We start from the raw sequence: 23,407 nt of genomic DNA on the forward strand, positions 1-23,407 counted from the left end.
CTTTACCCAGTTAACAGTATGAACAACAACTGAGCCTCACTCAACGGATGGCTCATAACAATAACCCTTATTTAAGCAATAACTATATACACGTATTGCAGAAAGTCCGCACTTGGGACGGGCGCCCAGCATCCACTACGGACTACGAGAAATAGAATTACTGGTGAGTAAATTCTTATTTTCTCTGACGTCCTAGTGGATGCTGGGAACTCCGTAAGGACCATGGGGATTATACCAAAGCTCCCAAACGGGCGGGAGAGTGCGGATGACTCTGCAGCACCAAATGAGCAAACACAAGGTCCTCCTCAGCCAGGGTATCAAACTTGTAGAACTTTGCAAATGTGTTTGAACCCGACCAAGTAGCCGCTCGTCAAAGCTGTAAAGCCGAGACCCCTCGGGCAGCCGCCCAAGAAGAGCCCACCTTCCTTGTGGAATGGGCTTTTACTGATTTTGGATGCGGCAATCCAGCCGCAGAATGAGCTAGCTGAATCGTGCTACAGATCCAGCGCGCAATAGTTTGCTTTGAAGCAGGAGCACCCAGCTTGTTGGGTGCATGCAGGATAAACAGCGAGTCAGTCTTCCTGACTCCAGCCGTTCTGGAAACATATATTTTCAAAGCCCTGACTACGTCCAGTAACTTGGAGTCCTCCAAGTCCCGAGTAGCCGCAGGCACCACGATAGGTTGGTTCAAATGAAACGATGATACCACCTTTGGGAGAAATTGGGGACGAGTCCTCAATTCTGCCCTGTCCATATGGAAGATCAGATATGGGCTTTTACATGACAAAGCCGCCAATTCCGACACACGCCTAGCCGAAGCTAAGGCCAACAGCATGACCACTTTCCACGTGAGATACTTAAGTTCCACAGTCCTAAGTGGCTCAAACCAGTGGGATTTCAGGAAATCCAACACAACGTTAAGATCCCAGGGTGCCACTGGTGGCACAAAAGGGGGCTGAATATGCAGCACTCCCTTAACAAAATTCTGAACCTCAGGCAGTGAAGCCAGTTCTTTTTGAAAGAAAATGGAGAGGGCCGAAATCTGGACCTTTATGGACCCCAATTTTAGGCCCATAGTCACCCCTGACTGTAGGAAGTGCAGGAAACGACCCAGCTGGAATTCCTCTGTAGGGGCCTTCCTGGCCTCACACCAAGCAACATATTTTCGCCATATACGGTGATAATGCTTTGCTGTCACGTCTTTCCTAGCCTTTATCAGCGTAGGAATAACTTCATCCGGAATGCCTTTTTACGCTAGGATCCGGCGTTCAACCGCCATGCCGTCAAACGCAGCCGCGGTAAGTCTTGGAACAGACAGGGCCCTTGTTGCAGCAGGTCCTGTCTGAGAGGCAGAGGCCATGGGTCCTCTGTGCGCATTTCTTGCAGTTCCGGGTACCAAGTCCTTCTTGGCCAATCCGGAACAATGAGTATTGTTCTTATTCCTCTCTTTCGTACTATTCTCAGTACCTTGGGTATGAGAGGAAGAGGAGGAAACACATATACCGACTGGTACACCCACAATGTTACTAGGGCGTCCACAGCTATCGCCTGAGGGTCCCTTGACCTGGCGCAATATTTTTTTAGCTTTTTGTTGAGGCAGGACGCCATCATGTCCACCTGTGGCAGTTCCCATCGGTTTGCAATCAGTTGGAAGACTTCTTGATGAAGTCCCCACTCTCCCGGGTGGAGGTCGTGTCTGCTGAGGAAGTCTGCTTCCCAGTTGTCCACTCCCGGAATGAACACTGCTGACAGTGCTTGCACGTTATTCTCCGCCCATCGAAGAATCTTTGTGGCTTCCGCCATTGCCATCCTGCTTCTTGTGTCGCCCTGGCGGTTTACATGGGCGACCGCCGTGATGTTGTCTGACTGAATCAGCACTGGCCGGTTTCGAAGCAGGGGCTCTGCTTGACTCAGGGCGTTGTAAATGGCCCTTAGTTCCAGTATATTTATGTGTAGAGAAGTCTCCAGACTTGACCACAGCCCTTGGAAGTTTCTTCCCTGAGTGACTGCCCCCCACCCTCAGAGGCTTGCATCCGTGGTCACCAGGACCCAGTCCTGTATGCCGAACCTGCGGCCCTCGAGAAGGTGAGCACTCTGCAGCCACCACAGAAGAGACACCGTGGCCCTTGGGGACAGGGTGATCAGCCGATGCATCTGAAGATGCGATCCGGACCACTTGTCCAACAGATCCCACTGAAAGATCCTCGCATGGAACCTGCCGAAGGGAATGGCTTCGTATGAAACCACCATCTTTCCCAGGACTCGCGTGCAGTGATGCACCGATACCTGTTTTGGTTTCAGGAGGTCCCTGACCAGAGATGCTAATTCCTGGGCCTTCTCCACCGGGAGAAACACCTTCTTCTGTTCTGTGTCCAGAATCATACCCAGGAAAAGCAGACGCGTCGTAGGAATCAGCTGCGACTTTGGAACATTCAGAATCCAGCCGTGCTGTTGCAACACTTCCTGAGAGAGTGCTACGCTGATCAACAACTGCTCCCTGGACCTCGCCTTTATGAGGAGATCGTCCAAGTACGGGATAATTATAACTCCCTTCTGCCGAAGGAGTATCATCATTTCGGCTATTACCTTGGTAAATATTCTCGGTGCCGTGGACAGACCAAACGGCAACGTCTGGAATTGGTAATGACAGTCCTGTACCACAAATCTGAGGTACTCCTGGTGAGGTGGGTAAATGGGGACATGCAAGTAAGCATCTTTGATGTCCAGCGACACCATAAAATCCCCCTCTTCCAGGCTTGCAATAACCGCTCTGAGCGATTCCATTTTGAACTTGAATTTCTTTATATAAGTGTACAAGGATTTAAATTCAGAATGGGTCTCACCGAACTGTCTGGTTTCGGTAAAACAAACATTGTGGAATAGTAACCCCTTCCCTGTTGAAGGAGGGGGACCCTGACAATCACTTGCTGGAGGTACAGCTTGTGAATTGCCGCCAGCACTACCTCCCTTTCCAAGGGGGAAGCTGGCAAGGCTGATTTGAGGTAACGGCGGGGGGGGGGGGGGGGGGGGGGGGTCGCTTCGAATTCCAGCTTGTGTCCCTGAGATACAATTTGTATAGCACAGAGATCCACCTGTGAGCGAACCCACTGGCTGCTGAAGTTTCGGAGACGCGCCCCCACCGCACCTGGCTCCGCCTGTGGAGCCCCAACGTCATGCGGTGGACTTAGTGGAAGCAGGGGAGGACTTTTGTTCCTGGGAACTGGCTGCATGGTGCAGCTTCTTACCTCTACCCTTGCCTCTGGCAAGAAAGGATGCGCCCCTGACTCTCTTGCCTTTCTGGGAACGAAAGGACTGCATTTGATAATACGGTGCTTTCTTAGGCTGTGAGGAAACCTGAGGCAAGAAAGTCGACTTTCCAGCTGTCGCTGTAGACACGAGGTCCGACAGACCGTCCCCAAACAATTCCTCACCCTTAGAAGGCAAAACCTCCATGTGTTTTTTAGAATCAGCATCTCCTGTCCATTGCCGAGTCCATAAGACCCTCCTGGCAGAAATGGACATAGCATTAATTCTAGAGCCCAGCAGGCAAATGTCCCTCTGAGCATCCCGCATATATAAGACGACGTCTTTGATATGGCCCAGGGTTAGCAAAACAGTATCTCTGTCGAGGGAATCTATGTCGTCTAACAAAGTATCTGTCCACGCTGCTACAGCACTACACATCCAGGCTGAAGCAATAGCAGGTCTCAGTAGAGTACACGAGTGCGTATACACTGACTTCAGGATAGCTTCCTGCTTTCTATCCGCAGGCTCCTTTAGGGCGGCCGTATCCTGAGACGGCAGGGCCACCTTTTTAGATAAGCGTGTCAGCGCCTTGTCCACCCTAGGGGATGTTTCCCAACGTAACCTGTCCGTTGGCGGGAAAGAGTACGCCATCAGTAACCTCTTAGAAATCACTAATTTCTTATCAGGGGAACTCCACGCTTCTTCACACAATTCATTTAATTCATCAGATGGGGGAAAAGTCACTGGCTGCTTTTTCTCCCCAAACATATAAACCCTCTTGGTATTAACAGGGTTAATCTCAGAAATGTGTAATACATCTTTCATTGCAACAATCATGTATCGGATGGCTTTGGTCATTTTAGACTGTAAATGTGCCTCATCATCGTCGACGCTGGAATCGGACTCCGTGTCGACATCTGTGTCAACCATCTGAGATATAGGGCGTTTATGAGCCCCTGACGGTTTCTGAGTCGCCTGGGCAGGCGCGGGCTGAAACCCCGGCTGTCCCAAGGCTGCAGCGTCATCAAACCTTTTATGTAAGGAGCTTACATTGTCGTTTAAGACCTTCCACATATCCATCCAATCAGGTGTCGGCCCCGACGGGGGCGACCCCACACTTATCTGCCCTTGCTCCGCCTCCACGTAACCCTCCTCATCAAACATGTCGACACAGCCGTACCGACACACCGTACACACACAGGGAATGCTCAGACTGAGGACAGGACCCCACAAAGTCCTTTGGGGAGACAGAGAGAGAGTATGCCAGCACACACCACAGCGCTATATAACAAAGGGATTTTCACTGACAATAAGTGATTTACCCAATAGCTGCTTTATAAGTCTTATTTGCGCCTAAATTTATGTGCCCCCCCTCTCTTTTTAACCCGTCTTGTACCTGGATACTGCAGGGGAGAGCCTGGGGAGCTGCTTCCAGCGGAGCGGTGAAGAAAAAATGGCGCTGGTGTGCTGAGGAAGAAGGCCCCGCCCCCTCAGTGGCAGGCTTCTGTCCCGCTTTCTGTGTAAAAAAATGGCGGGGTTTTTTACATATATACAGTGCCAGACTGTATATATGTATTTTTATGCCAAAAGGTACCACAATTGCAGCCCAGGGCGCCCCCCCCCCCCCCCAGCACCCTACAGTGACCGGAGTGTGTAAGTGTGCTGGGAGCAATGGCGCACAGCTGCGGTGCTGTGCGCTACCTTAATGAAGACAGGAGTCTTCAGCCGCCGATTTCGTCGTCTTCAAGCTTCTGTTCTTCTGGCTCTGCGAGGCGGACGGCGGCGCGCCTCCGGGAACGGACGATCGAGGACAGGTGCCTGTGTTCGAACCCTCTGGAGCTAATGGTGTCAGTAGCCTAAGAAGCACAAGCTAGCTGCAAGCAGGTAGGTTTGCTTCTCTCCCCTTAGTCCCACGTAGCAGTGAGTCTGTTGCCAGCAGAAGCTCACTGAAAATAAAAAACCTAACAAATACTTTCTTTACTAGCAAGCTCAGGAGAGCCCACTAGGAGCACTCAGCTCTGGCCGGGCACAGATTCTAACTGAGGTCTGGAGGAAGGGCATAGAGGGAGGAGCCAGTGCACACCAGATAGTACCTAATCTTTTCTTTAGAGTGCCCAATCTCCTGCGGAGCCCGTCTATTCCCCATAGTCCTTACGGAGTTCCCAGCATCCACTAGGACGTCAGAGAAAGTAGATTTACCTGCAGTAGCTGTGGAAACCAGATCCGTGAGACCTTCCCCAAATAAGTCCTCACCCTTGTAGGGCAAAACCTCCATATGCCTCTTTGAGTCGGCATCACCCGTCTATTGGCGGGTCCACAGGGCTCGCCTAGCAGAAATCACCATGGCGTTGGCTCTTGAACCCAGTAGGCCAACGTCTCTCTGAGCATCTCTCATATATAGTACCGCATCTTTAATATGACCCAAGGTCAATAAAATAAGAATTTACTTACCGATAATTCTATTTCTCATAGTCTGTAGTGGATGCTGGGGACTCCGAAAGGACCATGGGGAATAGCGGCTCCGCAGGAGACTGGGCACAAAAGTAAAAAGCTTTAGGACTACCTGGTGTGCACTGGCTCCTCCCCCTATGACCCTCCTCCAAGCCTCAGTTAGGATACTGTGCCTGGACGAGCGTACACAATAAGGAAGGATTTTGAATCCCGGGTAAGACTCATACCAGCCACACCAATCACACCGTACAACTTGTGATCTGAACCCAGTTAACAGCATGATAACAGAAGGAGCCTCTAAAAAGATGGCTCACAACAACAACAACCCGATTTTTGTAACAGTAACTATGTACAAGTAATGCAGACAATCCGCACTTGGGATGGGCGCCCAGCATCCACTACGGACTATGAGAAATAGAATTATCGGTAAGTAAATTCTTATTTTCTCTAACGTCCTAGTGGATGCTGGGGACTCCGAAAGGACCATGGGGATTATACCAAAGCTCCCAAACGGGCGGGAGAGTGCGGATGACTCTGCAGCACCGAATGAGAGAACTCAAGGTCCTCCTCAGCCAGGGTATCAAATTTGTAGAATTTAGCAAACGTGTTTGCCCCTGACCAAGTAGCTGCTCGGCAAAGTTGTAAAGCCGAGACCCCTCGGGCAGCCGCCCAAGATGAGCCCACTTTCCGTGTGGAATGGGCTTTTACAGATTTTGGCTGTGGCAGGCCTGCCACAGAATGTGCAAGCTGAATTGTACTACAAATCCAACGAGCAATCGTCTGCTTAGAAGCAGGAGCACCCAGCTTGTTGGGTGCATACAGGATAAACAGCGAGTCAGATTTTCTGACTCCAGCCGTCCTGGAAACATATTTTCAGGGCCCTGACTACGTCCAGCAACTTGAAATCCTCCAAGTCCCTAGTAGCCGCAGGCACCACAATGGGCTAGTTTAAGTGAAATGCTGAAACCACCTTAGGGAGAAATTGAGGACGAGTCCTCAATTCTGCCCTGTCCGTATGAAAAATTAGGTAAGGGCTTTTATAGGATAAAGCCGCCAATTCTGATACACGCCTGGCTGAAGCCAGGGCTAACAGCATTACCACTTTCCATGTGAGATATTTTAAGTCCACAGTGGTGAGTGGTTCAAACCAATGTGATTTTAGGAATCCCAAAACCACATTGAGATCCCAAGGTGCCACTGGAGGCACAAAAGGAGGCTGTATATGCAGTACTCACTTGACAAACGTCTGAACTTCAGGAACAGAAGCCAGTTCTTTTTGGAAGAATATTGACAGGGCCGAAATTTGAACCTTAATGGACCCCAATTTGAGGCCCATAGACAGTCCTGTTTGCAGGAAATGCAGGAATCGACCCAGTTGAAATTCCTCTGTAGGGGCCTTCCTGGCCTCGCACCACGCAACATATTTACGCCAAATACGGTGATAATGTTGTACGGTTACATCCTTCCTGGCTTTGATCAGGGTAGGGATGACTTCATCCGGAATGCCTTTTTCCTTCAGGATCCGGCGTTCAACCGCCATGCCGTCAAACGCGGCCCCGTAAGTCTTGGAACAGACATGGTCCCTGCTGGAGCAGGTCCTTTCTTAGAGGTAGAGGCCACGGGTCTTCCGTGAGCATCTCTTGAAGTTCCGGGTACCAAGTCCTTCTTGGCCAATCCGGAGCCACTAGTATAGTCTTTACTCCTCTCCTTCTTATGATTCTCAGTACTTTTGGTATGAGAGGAAGAGGAGGGAACACATACACTGACTGGTACACCCACGGTGTTACCAGAGCGTCCACAGCTATTGCCTGAGGGTCCCTTGACCTGGCGCAATATCTGTCCAGTTTTTTGTTGAGGCGGGACGCCATCATGTCCACCTTTGGTTTTTCCCAACGGTTCACAATCATGTGGAAGACTTCTGGGTAAAGTCCCCACTCCCCTGGGTGAAGATCGTGTCTGCTGAGGAAGTCTGCTTCCCAGTTGTCCACTCCCGGAATGAACACTGCCGACAGTGCTATCACATGATTTTCCGCCCAGCGAAGAATCCTCGCCACTTCCGTCATTGCCCTCCTGCTTCTTGTGCCGCCCTGTCTGTTTACGTGGGCGACTGCCGTGATGTTGTCCGACTGGATCAACACCGGCTGACCCTGAAGCAGAGGCCTTGCCTGACTTAGGGCATTGTAAATGGCCCTTAGTTCCAGGATATTTATGTGAAGTGACGTTTCCATGCTTGACCACAAGCCCTGGAAATTTCTTCCCTGTGTGACTGCTCCCCAGCCTCTCAGGCTGGCATCCGTGGTCACCAGGACCCAATCCTGAATGCCGAATCTGCGGCCCTCTAGGAGATGAGCACTCTGTAACCACCACAGGAGAGACACCCTTGTCCTTGGAGACAGGGTTATCCGCTGATGCATTTGAAGATGCGATCCGGACCATTTGTCCAGCAGATCCCACTGAAAAGTTCTTGCGTGGAATCTGCCGAATGGAATCGCTTCGTAAGAAGCCACCATCTTTCCCAGGACCCTCGTGCATTGATGCACTGACACCTGGCCTGGTCTTAGGAGGTTCCTGACTAGGTCGGATAACTCCCTGGCTTTCTCTTCCGGGAGAAACACCTTTTTCTGTACTGTGTCCAGAATCATCCCTAGGAACAGCAGACGTGTCGTCGGAATCAGCTGGGATTTTGGAATATTTAGAATCCATCCGTGCTGTCGTAGTAGTACTTGAGATAGTGCTACTCCGACCTCTAAATGTTCTCTGGACCTCGCCCTTATCAGGAGATCGTCCAAGTAAGGGATAATTAAGACGCCTTTTCTTCGAAGAAGAATCATCATTTCGGCCATTACCTTGGTAAAGACCCGGGGTGCCGTGGACAATCCAAACGGCAGCGTCTGAAACTGATGACAGTTCTGTACCACAAACCTGAGGTACCCTTGGTGAGAAGGGCAAATTGGGACATGGAGGTAAGCATCCTTGATGTCCAGAGACACCATATAGTCCCCTTCTTCCAGGTTCGCTATCACTGCTCTGAGTGACTCCATCTTGAACTTGAACCTTCTTATGTAAGTGTTCAAGGATTTCAGATTTAAAATGGGTCTCACCGAGCCGTCCGGCTTCGGTACCACAAACAGCGTGGAATACCACCCCTTTCCCTGTTGTAGGAGGGGTACCTTGATTATCACCTGCTGGGAATACAGCTTGTGAATGGCTTCCAATATCGCCTCCCTGTCGGGGGGAGACGTTGGTAAAGCAGACTTCAGGAACCGGCGAGGGGGAGACGTCTCGAATTCCAATTTGTACCCCTGAGATACTACCTGCAGGATCCAGGGGTCCACTTGCGAGTGAGCCCACTGCGCGCTGAAATTCTTGAGACGGGCCCCCACCGTGCCTGAGTCCGCTTGTAAGGCCCCAGCGTCATGCTGAGGACTTGGCAGAAGCGGGGGAGGGCTTCTGTTCGTGGGAAGAGGCTGTCTGCTGCAGTCTTTTTCCCCTTCCTCTGCCCCGGGGCAGATATGAGTGGCCTTTTGCCCGCTTGCCCTTATGGGGACGAAAGGACTGAGCCTGAAAAGACGGTATCTTTTTCTGCTGCGAGGTGACTTGGGGTAAAAAAGTGGATTTCCCGGCCGTTGCCGTGGCCACCAGGTCCGATAGACCGACCCCAAATAACTCCTCCCCTTTATACGGCAATACTTCCATATGCCGTTTGGAATCCGCATCTCCTGACCACTGTCGCGTCCATAATCCTCTTCTGGCAGAAATGGACATCGCACTTACTCTTGATGCCAGGGTGCAAATATCCCTCTGTGCATCTCGCATATATAGAAATGCATCCTTTAAATGCTCTATAGTCAATAATATATTGTCCCTGTCCAGGGTATCAATATTTTAAGTCAGGGAGTCCGACCAAGCCACCCCAGCACTGCACATCCAGGCTGAGGCGATTGCTGGTCGCAGTATAATACCAGTATGTGTGTATATACTTTTTAGGATATTTTCCAGCTTCCTATCAGCTGGTTCCTTGAGGGCGGCCGTATCAGGAGACGGTAACGCCACTTGTTTTGATAAGCGTGTGAGCGCCTTATCTACCCTAGGGGGTGTTTCCCAGCGCGCCCTAACCTCTGGCGGGAAAGGGTATAATGCCAATGATTTTTTAGAAATTAGCAGTTTTTTATCGGGGGAAACCCACGCTTCATCACACACCTCATTTAATTCATCTGATTCAGGAAAAACTACGGGTAGTTTTTTCACACCCCACATAATACCCTTTTTTGTGGTACTTGTAGTATCAGAAATGTTCAAAACCTCCTTCATTGCCGTGATCATGTAACGTGTGGCCCTACTGGAAAATACGTTTGTTTCCTCACCGTCGACACTGGAGTCAGTGTCCGTGTCTGTGTCTGTATCGACCTGAGGTAACGGGCGCTTTAGAGCCCCTGACGGTGTTTGAGACGCCTGTACAGGTATTAACTGATTTGCCGGCTGTCTCATGTCGTCAACAGTCTTTTGTAAAGTGCTGACACTATCACGTAATTCCTTCCATAAGACCATCCAGTCAGGTGTCGACTCCCTAGGGGGTGACATCACTAACACAGGCAATTGCTCCGCCTCCACACCATTTTCCTCCTCATACATGTCGACAACGTACCGACACACAGCACACACACAGGGAATGCTCTGATAAGAGGACAGGACCCCACTAGCCCTTTGGGGAGACAGAGGGAGAGTTTGCCAGCACACACCAGAGCGCTATATATATACAGGGATAACCTTATACAGGTTGAGTATCCCTTATCCAAAATGCTTGGGAGCAGAGGTATTTTGGATATCGGATTATTCCGTATTTTGGAATAATTGCATACCATAATGAGATATCATGGTGATGGAACCTAAGTCTAAGCACAGAAGGCATTTATGTTTCATATACACCTTATACACACAGCCTGAAGGTCATTTTATACTATATTTTTAATAACTTTGTGCATTAATCAAAGTGTGTATACATACACACAATTAATTTATGTTTCATATATACCTTATACACCCAGCCTGAAGGTCATTTAATACAATATTTTTTATTCTTTTGTGTATTAAACAAAGTTTGTGTTCATTGAGTTATCAGAAACCAATTTTTCACTATCTCAGTCTCACTCAAAAAAGTCCGTATTTCGGAATATTCCGTATTTCGGAATATTTGGATATGGGATACTCAACCTGTATAAGTGTTTTTCCCTAATATAGCTGCTGTATATATTTATATGCCAATTTAGTGCCCCCCCTCTCTTGTTTTACCCTGTTTCTGTAGTGCAGGACTGCAGGGGAGAGTCAGGGAGCCTTCCTCCAACGGAGCTGTGAGGAAAAAATGGCGCCAGTATGCTGAGGAGATAGGCTCCGCCCCCTTCTCGGCGGCCTTTCTCCCGCTTTTTTATAGAAAATTCGGCAGGGGTTAAATACATCCATATAGCCCAGGAGCTATATGTGATGTATTTTTTGCCAAAAAAGGTATTTTTATTGCGTCTCAGGACGCCCCCCCCCAGCGCCCTGCACCCTCAGTGACCGGAGTGTGAAGTGTGCTGAGAGCAATGGCGCACAGCTGCGGTGCTGTGCGCTACCTTATTGAAGACAGGACGTCTTCTGCCGCCGATTTTCCGGACCTCTTCAGTCTTCTGGCTCTGTAAGGGGGCCGGCGGCGCGGCTCTGGGACCCATCCATGGCTGGGCCTGTGATCGTCCCTCTGGAGCTAATGTCCAGTAGCCTAAGAAGCCCAATCCACTCTGCACGCAGGTGAGTTCGCTTCTTCTCCCCTTAGTCCCTCGGTGCAGTGAGCCTGTTGCCAGCAGGTCTCACTGAAAATAAAAAACCTACTTTAAACTTTTACACTAAGCAGCTCAGGAGAGCCCCTTAGCCTGCACCCGTCTCGTTCGGGCACAAAAATCTAACTGAGGCTTGGAGGAGGGTCATAGGGGGAGGAGCCAGTGCACACCAGGTAGTCCTAAAGCTTTTTACTTTTGTGCCCAGTCTCCTGCGGAGCCGCTATTCCCCATGGTCCTTTCGGAGTCCCCAGCATCCACTAGGACGTTAGAGAAAATGGTATCCTTATCCAGGGTATCAATGTCAGCAGACAAGGTATCTGTCCAAGCTGCTACAGTGCTAAAAACCCAAGCCGACGCTATCGCCGGTCTGAGCAAGGTACCAGTATGTGTATAAATCGACTTCAAGGTAGTCTCCTGTCTGCGATCAGCAGGATCCCTGAGGGCTGCGGTATCTTGAGACGGCAGCTCCACCTTTTTGGATAAGCGCGTTAACGCCTTGTCCACCCTGGGGGAGGAGCCCACCGTATCTTGTCCTTAGCCGGGAAAGTATACGCCATAAAAATCCTCTTGGGAATCTGCAATTTCTTGTCTGGAGTTTCCCAAGCCCTTTCAAACAACTCATTTAGCTCATGAGAAGGGGGGAAAGTAACCTCAGGTTTCTTTTCTTTAAACATGTGGACCCTCGTGTCAGGGACAGAGGGGTCATCAGTGATATGTAAAACATCTTTTATTGCAATAATCATATAATTAATACTTTTTGCTAACTTTGGCTGCAATCTCGCATCATCGTAGTCGACACTGGAGTCAGAATCCGTGTCGGTATCAGTGTCTGCTACATGGGATAGTGGGCGCTTCTGAGACCCAGAAGGGCCCTGTGATATAGTGAAAGGCAAGGATTGACTCCCTGCATTTTCCCTGGACTCCGCTTTGTCCAATCTCTTATGTAATAAATTCACATTTGCATTTAAAACATTCCACATATCCAACCAATCAGGTGTTGGCGTTGCCGACGGAGACACCACACTCATTTGCTCCACCTCCTCCCTAGAAGAGCCTTCCGCTTCAGACATGCCGACACACGCGTACCGACACCCCCACACACTCAGGGAAATATCTAATCTGGAGACAGTCCCCCAATAAGGCCCTTTGGAGAGACAGAGAGAGAGTATGCCAGCACACACCCAGCGCCAATGACCCTGGAAAACAATTTCCCAGACCCACAGCGCTTTAATATTATTCAATATACACTCACTGCCAAATTAAGTGCCCCCCCCCCCCCTCTTTTTAAGCCCTCTGTCACCGTGTTCAGCAGGGGAGAGTCCGGGGAGCCAGGTTCTCTGCAGTGTGCTGTGGAGAAAATGGCGCTGGTCAGTGCTGTGGAATCAAGCTCCGCCCCCTCAGCGTGTTGCCAGCAGGCTCCCTGAAAACAAAAAACCTAACAAAATTCTTTTAATCAGAGAAACTCAGGAGAGCTCCCCTGTAATGCACCCAATATCCTCTGGGCACAGGATCTAACGGAGGTCTGGAGGAGGGGCATAGAGGGAGGAGCCAGTGCACACCCATTCTAAAGTTCTGTATAGTGCCCATGTCTCCTGCGGAGCCAGTCTATACCCCATGGTCCTTACGGAGTCCCCAGCATCCTCTATGACGTAAGAGAAATTGGATTAATTTATTTTAAATACGGTGAGCAATACGACTAGACTATCAATTGTGTCATAGCAAACAGGAGCTACTGCGAGAGCATGTGACAAATCGCTGCATCTGGCAATATTAAAATTCATTCTAGCATGTGATTTTTCAGTGGTAACTTGCATCAAATATAATTCAGAAAAGCAAATTTACAGTCACATGACAAATAATTATTCATACAGTATGATCTATCATTTTTATACCATATATTAAATGTAGTTTATGTCACTAAATTGTGTTTGTGTAACTTCATTCACAAAGTAATTATAACTTTATGAACAGATCTTTAATAACTAAATGCCAGTGACAAAAATATAAACAGCTAGTTGCTCCTACCCAATTTTCTTCTCGTCTTTTAGTTTGGAGGTCAGACCAGTTTTGGTTTTCTTGCTTTCCTTGTCCTTGGGTTTGGATTTTGCTTTCCGTCCCCGTTTTTCCTCCTTGCCCTCTGAAGAGGAGACGCTAGGGAAGTTCTCAGGGCTCATGACCCGGGGAATGTTCCTCTCGCCCCTTTCCTTGGCTTTGGCAATAGCTTCGGAGATGATCCGATTAGCCTTCTCCTGTTTGCTCTCAGAGTCAGTTTTTTTTTTGGGGCGCCTCTCAGATGCTGACTTCACCTTGGAATTCGGGAGCTTGTGGTAGGCCCTAGAGCCATCAAGCTTTTTGGAGCAGGGAGGCTGTGAAAGAAGATGAAGGCATGTTAAAGAGTGTCCTTCAATAGGCAACTTACAAAATAAACTAAAAGGGAAAAAAAAAATAAAAACCCTCACTCCTATACTTGAAACAACTAACATTCAAAAAATGCCCACGTTTGAATTACAGTGGCTGACAGAATTTATATTTTGGTCTCCTGCATCAAACAGTGTGTGATCCACATCATTGTGGCAGCTGGACATCTCGGTGCTTGGTTAGAAAGTCCATTGTACTGACCGGGTAGCAGTTGATTTACCAACGGACAATACAGACGGTCATAATCCTGACACCCACTGAACGACAGTCAAAATGCCGACATGGTCAAAACAGCAACATTCATTATGCCGGCATGTTCAAAATGCCAACATAATCATAATACTGACCTTTTAAATGCCGGCATGTTGAAATGCAGACATGCGGTTTTAAGGGATTTTTGCCCCAAAACAAACTTATTCATACTTTACCATCCCAGTGGACCTGGAGGGGGAATAAAATAGTGTTCCGAGTGCAGCAAGGCACTGTGCCCGAAGCGCGAGCCATGCAAAGGGATGCGGTACACTTAGACGGTGTCCATGTCGACATTGACATTAAAAAACACACAGAGAAACACTCATGTCGGTATTTTGACATGTCGGCATTTCAAATGTTGGTATTCTAAATACGTTGACATTTTGAACATGTTGGCATAATGAATGTCTGTATTTTGACCGTGTCGGTATTTTGACTGTAGGCCAATGGTTGTCGAGATTATGACCGTTGGTATTGTGTCCGTCGGTAAATCATACAGGACCCTTACGGACCGTGCATATCACTTGCAGCACCAGTTTCCAGGCACATTTCTGTATGTAAGTAGGGAATGAGGACTGCATCAAACATCTCTAGAATCTACCGACCAAGGCTGACGTGACAGTGACACAGCAATTATATATAATTAAAATGAGATTTTACTCACCGGTAAATCTATTTCTCGTAGTCCGTAGTGGATGCTTGGGACTCCGTAAGGACCATGGGGAATAGACGGGCTCCGCAGGAGACTGGGCACTCTAAAGAAAGATTTAGTACTACTGGTGTGCACTGGCTCCTCCCTCTATGCCCCTCCTCCAGACCTCAGTTAAGGAAACTGTGCCCGGAAGAGCTGACATTACAAGGAAAGGATTTTGGAATCCAGGGTAAGACTCATACCAGCCACACCGTATAACTTGTGATAAACTTACCCAGTCAACAGTATGAACAACAGAGCATCAAACAATGGATGCCAACATAACATAACCCTTATTTAAGCAATAACTATATACAAGTATTGCAGAAGAAGTCCGCACTTGGGACGGGCGCCCAGCATCCATTACGGACCACAAGAAATAGATTTACCGGTGAGTAAAATCTTATTTTCTCTAACGTCCTAGTGGATGCTGGGGACTCCGTAAGGACCATGGGGATTATACAAAAGCTCTCAAACGGGCGGGAGAGTGCGGATGACTCTGCAGCACCGAATGGGCAAATACAAGGTCCTCCTCAGCCAGGGTATCAAACTTGTAGAACTTAGCAAATGTGTTTGAACCCGACCAAGTAGCTGCTCGGCAAAGCTGTAATGCCGAGACCCCTCGGGTAGCCGCCCAAGAAGAGCCCACTTTCCTTGTGGAATGGGCTTTCACTGATTTTGGATGCGGCAATCCAGCCGCAGAATGAGCCTGCTGAATCGTGTTACAGATCCAGCGAGCAATGGTTTGCTTTGAAGCAGGAGCACCCAGCTTGTTGGATGCATACAGGATAAACAGCGAGTCAGTCTTCCTGACTCCAGCCGTCCTGGCTACATAGATCTTCAAAGCCCTGAATACATCAAGCAACTTGGAATCCTCCAAGTCACGAGTAGCCGCAGGCACCACAATAGGTTGGTTCAAATGAAAAGATGACACCACCTTTGGCAGAAATTGCGGACGAGTCCGTAATTCTGCCCTGTCCATATGGAAAACCAGATAGGGACTTTTACATGACAAAGCCGCCAATTCTGACACACGCCTAGCCGAAGCTAAGGCCAATAGCATGACCACCTTCCACGTGAGATACTTTAGCTCCACGGTCTTAAGTGGCTCAAACCAGTGGGATTTCAGGAAACCCAACACCACGTTGAGATCCCAAGGTGTCACTGGTGGCACAAAAGGGGGCTGAATATGCAGCACTCCCTTAACAAACGTCTGAACTTCAGGAAGAGAAGCAAGTTCCTTTTGAAAGAAAATGGATAGGGCCGAAATCTGGACCTTATGGACCCCAACTTCAAGCCCATAGTCACTTCAGACTGTAGGAAGTGCAGGAACCGGCCCAGCTGGAATTCCTCTGTAGGGGCCTTCCTGGCCTCACACCAGGCAACATATTTTCGCCATATACAGGGATAGTGTTTTGCGGTCACGTCCTTCCTAGCCTTTATCAGCGTAGGAATAACTTCATCCGGAATGCCTTTTTCCGCTAGGATCCTGCGTTCAACCGCCATGCCGTCAAATGCAGCCGCGGTAAGTCTTGGAACAGACAGGGCCCCTGTTGCAACAGGTCCTGTCTGAGAGGCAGAGGCCATGGGTTATCTGTGAGCATTTCTTGCAGTTCCGGGTACCAAGTCCTTCTTGGCCAATCCGGAACAATGAGTATTGTTCTCACTCCTCTTTTTCTTACGATTCTCAGCACCTTGGGTATGAGAGGAAGAGGAGGAAACACATAGACCGACTGGAACACCCACGGTGTTACTAGTGCGTCCACAGCCATCGCCTGAGGGTCTCTTGACCTGGCGCAATACCTTTGTAGCTTTTTGTTGAGACGGGATGCCATCATGTCCACCTGTGGCAGTTCCCATCGATTTGTAATCTGAGTGAAGACTTCGTGATGAAGTCCCCACTCTCCCGGGTGGAGATCGAAGTCTGCTTCCCAGTTGTCCACTCCCGGAATGAACACCGCTGACAGTGCTTGCACGGGATTCTCCGCCCAACGAAGAATCCTGGTGGCTTCCGCCATCGCCACTCTGCTTCTTGTGCCGCCCTGGCGGTTTACATGAGCCACTGCGGTGATGTTGTCTGACTGAATCAGCACCGGTTGGTTGCGAAACAGAGGCTCCGCTTGACCCAGGGCGTTGTATATGGCCCTTAGTTCCAGGATATTGATGTGCAGACAAGCCTCCTGACTTGACCACAACCCTTGGAAGTTTCTTCCCTGAGTGACTGCCCCCCATCCTCGGAGGCTCGCATCCGTGGTCACCAGGACCCAGTCCTGTATGCCGAACCTGCGGCCCTCGAGAAGGTGAGCACTCTGCAGCCACCACAGAAGAGACACCCTGGCCCTGGGGGATAGGGTGATCAGCCGATGCACCTGAAGATGCGATCCGGACCACTTGTCCAACAGATCCCACTGAAAGATCCTCGCATGGAACCTGCCGAAGGGAATGGCTTCGTACGATGTCACCATCTTTCCCAGGACTCGCGTGCAGTGATGCACCGACACCTGTTTCGGTTTTAAGAGGTCTCTGACTAGAGTCACGAGCTCCTGAGCCTTCTCCGCCGGGAGAAACACCTTCTTCTGGTCTGTGTCCAGAATCATGCCCAGAAAGGGCAGACGCGTCGTAGAAATCAGCTGCGACTTTGGGATATTCAGAATCCAGCCATGCTGCTGCAACACTTCCTGAGAGTGTGCTACGCTGATCCGCAACTGCTCTCTGGACCTCGCCTTTATGAGGAGATCGTCACAGTATGGGATAACTGTGACTCCTTGCTTTCTGAGGATCACCATCATTTCCGCCATTACCGTGGTAAATATTCTCGGTGCCGTGGAGAGCCCAAACGGCAACGTCTGGAATTGGTAATGACAGTCCTGTACCACAAATCTGAGGTACTCCTGATGAGGTGGATAAATGGGGACATGCAAGTAAGCATCCTTGATGTCCAGAGACACCATAAAATCCCCCTCTTCTAGGCTTGCAATGACCGCTCTGAGCGATTTCATTTTGAACTTGAATCTTTTCAGATAAATGTTCAGGGACTTTAAATTCAATATGGGTCTGACCGAACCGTCCGGTTTCGGTACCCAAACATTGTGGTATAGTATCCCCTTCCCTGTTGAAGGAGGGGAACCTTTACCACCACCTGCTGGAGATATAACTTGTGAATTGCCGCTAACACTACTTCCCTTTCCATGGGGGAAGCTGGCAGGGCCGATTTGAGGTAACGGTGAGGGGGCATCACTTCGAATTCCAGCTTGTATCCCTGAGACACAATCTGTATAGCCCAGGAATCCACCTGTGAACGAAGCCACTGGTGGCTAAAATTTCAGAGACGCGCCCCCACCGCTCCTGGCTCCACCTGTGGAGCGTCATGCGGTGGATTTAGTGGAAGCCGGGGAGGACTTCTGTTCCTGGGAACTAGCTGTATGGTGCAGCTTCTTTCCTCTACCCCTGCCTCTGGCAAGAAAGGATGCACCTCTGACCTTCTTGCTTCTTTGTGATCGAAAGGACTGCATTTGGTAATACGGTGCTTTCTTAGGCTGTGAGGGAATATATGGCAAAAAATTTGACTTCCCAGCCGTAGCTGTGGAAACTAGGTCCGAGAGACCGTCCCCAAACAATTCCTCACCCTTGTAAGGTAAAACCTCCATGTGCTTTTTGGAGTCGGCATCACCTGTCCATTGCAGAGTCCACAGGACCCTTCTGGCAGAAATTGACATTGCGTTTATTCTAGAGCCCAGTAGGCAAATGTCCCTCTGGGCATCCCTCATATATAGGACAGCGTCTTTTATATGCCCCAGGGTCAGTAAAATGGTATCCTTGTCTAAGGTATCCAGTTCCTCAGACAGATTATCTGTCCATGCTGCTACAGCACTACACATCCAGGCCGACGCAATTGCGGCCTCAGTAGAGTACCTGAATGTGTATAAACAGACTTCAGGATACTTTCCTTCTTCCTATCGGCAAGATCCTTTAGGGAGGCCGTATCCTGTGACGGCAGGGCCACCTTCTTAGATAAGCGTGTCAGAGCTTTATCTACCCTAGGGGAGGATTCCCATCGTAACCTGTCCGTTGGCGGGAAAGGGTACGCCATAAGTCACCTTTTGGAAATCAGCACTTTCCTATCGGGGGAATCCCACGCTTTTTCACATAACTCATTTAACTCATGTGAAGGGGGAAAAGTCACCTCTTGCTTTTTCTCCCCATACATATAAACCCTCTTGTCAGGGACAGGGTTTACCTCTGATATGTGCAATACATCCTTCATTGCTATAATCATGTAGCGGATGGCTTTAGCCATTTTAGGCTGCAATTGTGCATCATCGTCATCGACACTGGAGTCAGAATCCGTGTCGATATCTGTGTCAACAAATTTGGATAGTGGGCGCTTCTGAGACCTTGACGGCCTCTGCGCTGTAGGATCAGGCATGGGCTGAGACCCCGACTGTCCCAAGGCATCAGCTTTATCCAACCTTTTATGCAAGGAGTTTACATTATCATTTAACACCTTCCACATATCCATCCAATCAGGTGTCGGCGCCGTCGGCGGAGACACGTCATTCATCTGCACCTGCTCTGCCTCCACATAGCCCTCCTCGTCAAACATGTCGACACACGCGTACCGACACACCACACACACAGGGGATGCTCTATATGAGGACAGGACCCCCACAAGGCCTTTTGGAGAGACAGAGAGAGTATGCCAGCACACACCCCAGCGCTATATGACCCAGGAATCACACAGTAACTTAGTGTTTACCCAGTAGCTGCTGTATATACTGATATTGCGCTAAATTTATGTGCCCCCCCTCTCTTTTTACCCTCTTTCTACCGTGAGTCTGCAGGGGAGAGCCTGGGGAGCTTCCTCTCAGCGGAGCTGTGGAGAGAAAATGGCGCTGGTGAGTGCTAAGGAAGAAGGCCCCGCCCCCTCAGCGGCGGGCTTCTGTGCCGCGATTTTGTGTAAAATTAATGGCGGGGGCTCACGCATATTACAGTGCCCAGCTGTATATATGCTGCTTTATTGCCAGGAGGTAATCAATTGCTGCCCAGGACGCCCCCCCCTGTGCCCTGCACCCTACAGTGACCGGAGTGTGTGGGTTAGTGTGGGGGCAATGGCGCACAGCTGCAGTGCTGTGCGCTACCTCATATGAAGACAGGAGTCTTCTGCCGCCGATTTTGACGTCTTCTTGCTTCAACCCGCCGGCTTCTGTCTTCTGGCTCTGCGAGGGGGACGGCGGCACGGCTCCGGGAACGGAAGATCAAGGTTAGGTTCTTCCTGTGTTCGATCCCTCTGGAGCTAATGGTGTCCAGTAGCCTAAGAAGCGCAACCTAGCCGCAGTTAGTAGGTTTGCTTCTCTCCCCTCAGTCCCGGGTAACAGAGAGTCTGTTGCCAGCAGAAGCTCTCTGAAAATAAAAAACCTAACTAAAATACTTTCTTATTAGCAAGCTCAGGAGAGCTCACTAAAATGCACCCAGCTCTGTCCGGGCACAGATTCTAACTGAGGTCTGGAGGAGGGGCATAGAGGGAGGAGCCAGTGTACACCAGTAGTACTAAATCTTTCTTAGAGTGCCCAGTCTCCTGCGGAGCCCGTCTATTCCCCATGGTCCTTACGGAGTCCCCAGCATCCACTAGGACGTTAGAGAAATAGAGTTAAGAGGTTCGGGCCGCTTACAATCAGCCATCAGGGGAGTGAAAACCTCTGACTGTTATTGTACATTTAAACACAGACCAGACTAAAATGTGTTCTCTTGGTTCAGTTTCCTTTCCCTGGATCCTTTATTCAGTTTATGGTCTTTCCTCAGCTAGGGAAATCTAAACAAACTGCACGTAACCCTTCCTTTGTATTCCCCATCCAGTTTGCTACTTTATACAGAGGAAATGGAGACTATTAAAACCATTAATCTACAATTTTAATTCAAAGTCCTACTCTGCAAACTGGAGGTAAATCTTCTGCACTCCCCACTGGTTCTAGTATCTTGTACAAAAGACTGAAGAACCGAGTAAAACAATTAATTCATCATTTTATTACGACTCACTGTAAATATCGATAGTGGCATCCATTCAGGAGCTTTCAGACAGAATATATTACATCAGTACTCGGAGCCATTAGTGATGCATATGGAACAAGGTTAATTTAAATAAATGATTCACTCACATATAACACCAATATACTGTGATATAGTGCCTGTATTTTCACTCATTAGATTAATCTGGTTACCTCAGTAATTCTACAGCTCTGTAGCAGGGAAACTGGGTGTACTTAGAAACCATGGGGCATATGTAATAGGGTGCGAGATGCCGGCCGATCTCAGAGGTATTTTTTTTTTTTAAAACAGCAATCATTACAAGGCAAAACCAACCATGCCATGTAAATGATTGCTGCTTTAAAAAAACGTCCCAGATCAGCAGGCATCCCGCACCACCAGCAAACACGGACCCTTCTACATGTTTTAACAAGAACCAGGGACACAGTAAATGCAATAACTTTGCTCTATGAAAGCAATAAGCAAAAGGGAATACATTATCCTACATCCCTTGTGAGTGAATGGTTCGCATCCTGCTGGGTAGAGCTCTACCTCTCAGCTGTGGGTACTTTCCCAGCTGGGTATCAGCACTCTAGATCAGCAGTAGAGACAAGCACTGCCCAGTCACTAATTACTGTAGCATGCTAAGCACACATTTTACGCTCGAAAATTCTAAACACAGGAGGTAGAATCAACTATAAATCATAATCTTCTGTATGATCTCACAAACGTTACCAAATATAGCAGTTTTTATTTATGCATACAATAAAATTGATTGGTCGGTGAAATCCAACAGGTTGGACAAACTATTTACAGAGTACAATCTCTTTGTGGTCAGAATTGGCGGCGACATTGACTTTTTTTTTGTGGGGGGGGGGATTTACACCATCATTTGCGATGTATGGGCCCCACAATCAGGTCCAGACAGAGGGGGTTGTTACATTAAACTTCTACAAATATCTACTTAATTAAATAACTATGGTCCTCTTCATGCGAATGTATTTAAACCTTCGAGAAGCACAAAGCATTGCACTGTTTGCTGTGCCGATCTTCCCTATGTTGTTAAAAATGTCCATAAACCCTTCAAGATTGGAGGTATTTCATACCTTCAAGAACAGACCATATTTTGTCATTTTGTTATGTGTCGGTTAATCAGAGTGCTTTGTGTACTGAAATGAATTTAGACAGCATTAAATATTTATATTTCTCTATCGTCCTAGTGGATGCTGGGGTTCCTGAAAGGACCATGGGGAATAGCGGCTCCGCAGGAGACAGGGCACAAAAAGTAAAGCTTTAGGATCAGGTGGTGTGCACTGGCTCCTCCCCCTATGACCCTCCTCCAAGCCTCAGTTAGATTTTTGTGCCCGGCCGAGAAGGGTGCAATCTAGGTGGCTCTCCTAAAGAGCTGCTTAGAAAAGTTTAGCTTAGGTTTTTTATTTTACAGTGAGTCCTGCTGGCAACAGGATCACTGCAACGAGGGACTTAGGGGAGAAGAAGTGAACTCACCTGCGTGCAGGATGGATTGGCTTCTTGGCTACTGGACATTAGCTCCAGAGGGACGATCACAGGTACAGCCTGGATGGTCACCGGAGCCTCGCCGCCGGCCCCCTTGCAGATGCTGAAACAAGAAGAGGTCCAGAATCGGCGGCAGAAGACTCCTCAGTCTTCTTAAGGTAGCGCACAGCACTGCAGCTGTGCGCCATTTTCCTCTCAGCACACTTCACACGGCAGTCACTGAGGGTGCAGGGCGCTGGGAGGGGGGCGCCCTGGGAGGCAAATGAAAACCTTTTTTGGCTAAAAATACCTCACATATAGCCTCCGGGGGCTATATGGAGATATTTAACCCCTGCCAGAATCCGTTAAGAGCGGGAGACGAGGCCGCCGAAAAAGGGGCGGGGCCTATCTCCTCAGCACACAGCGCCATTTTCCCTCACAGAAAGGCTGGAGGGAAGGCTCCCAGGCTCTCCCCTGCACTGCACTACAGAAACAGGGTTAAAACAGAGAGGGGGGGCACTAATTTGGCGTTAGAAATATATAAAAAAGATGCTATAAGGGAAAACACTTATATAAGGTTGTCCCTATATAATTATAGCGTTTTTGGTGTGTGCTGGCAAACTCTCCCTCTGTCTCCCCAAAGGGCTAGTAGGTCCTGTCCTCTATCAGAGCATTCCCTGTGTGTGTGCTGTGTGTCGGTACGTGTGTGTCGACATGTATGAGGACGATGTTGGTGAGGAGGCGGAGCAATTGCCTGTAATGGTGATGTCACTCTCTAGGGAGTCGACACCGGAATGGATGGCTTATTTAGGGAATTACGTGATAATGTCAACACGCGCCAAGGTCGGTTGACGAAATGAGACGGCCGACAAACAATTAGTACCGGTCCAGACGTCTCAAAAACACCGTCAGGGTTTTTTTTAAAACGCCCGTTTACTTTAGTCGGTCGACACAGACACAGACAGGGACACTGAATCCAGTGTCGACGGTGAATAAACAAACGTATTCCTTATTAGGGCCACAC

General features: G+C 48.9%; 1 protein-coding gene across 2 annotated transcripts in view; it reads right to left on the reverse strand.

Annotated features, from left to right (window-relative positions):
- CHD9 (chromodomain helicase DNA binding protein 9) overlaps positions 1-23,407 on the reverse strand; it is a 575,583-nt gene that overhangs the window by 281,593 nt on the left and 270,583 nt on the right. For both annotated transcript variants that reach the window (XM_063945309.1, XM_063945308.1), the window contains exon 3: positions 13,533-13,873. In XM_063945309.1, the coding sequence (XP_063801379.1) occupies positions 13,533-13,873 (341 nt within the window). The remainder of the gene's footprint in view (positions 1-13,532; positions 13,874-23,407) is intronic.

This window comes from Pseudophryne corroboree, chromosome 11, assembly GCF_028390025.1.
Source record: "Pseudophryne corroboree isolate aPseCor3 chromosome 11, aPseCor3.hap2, whole genome shotgun sequence".
In the NCBI taxonomy this organism is placed as follows: domain Eukaryota; kingdom Metazoa; phylum Chordata; class Amphibia; order Anura; family Myobatrachidae; genus Pseudophryne; species Pseudophryne corroboree.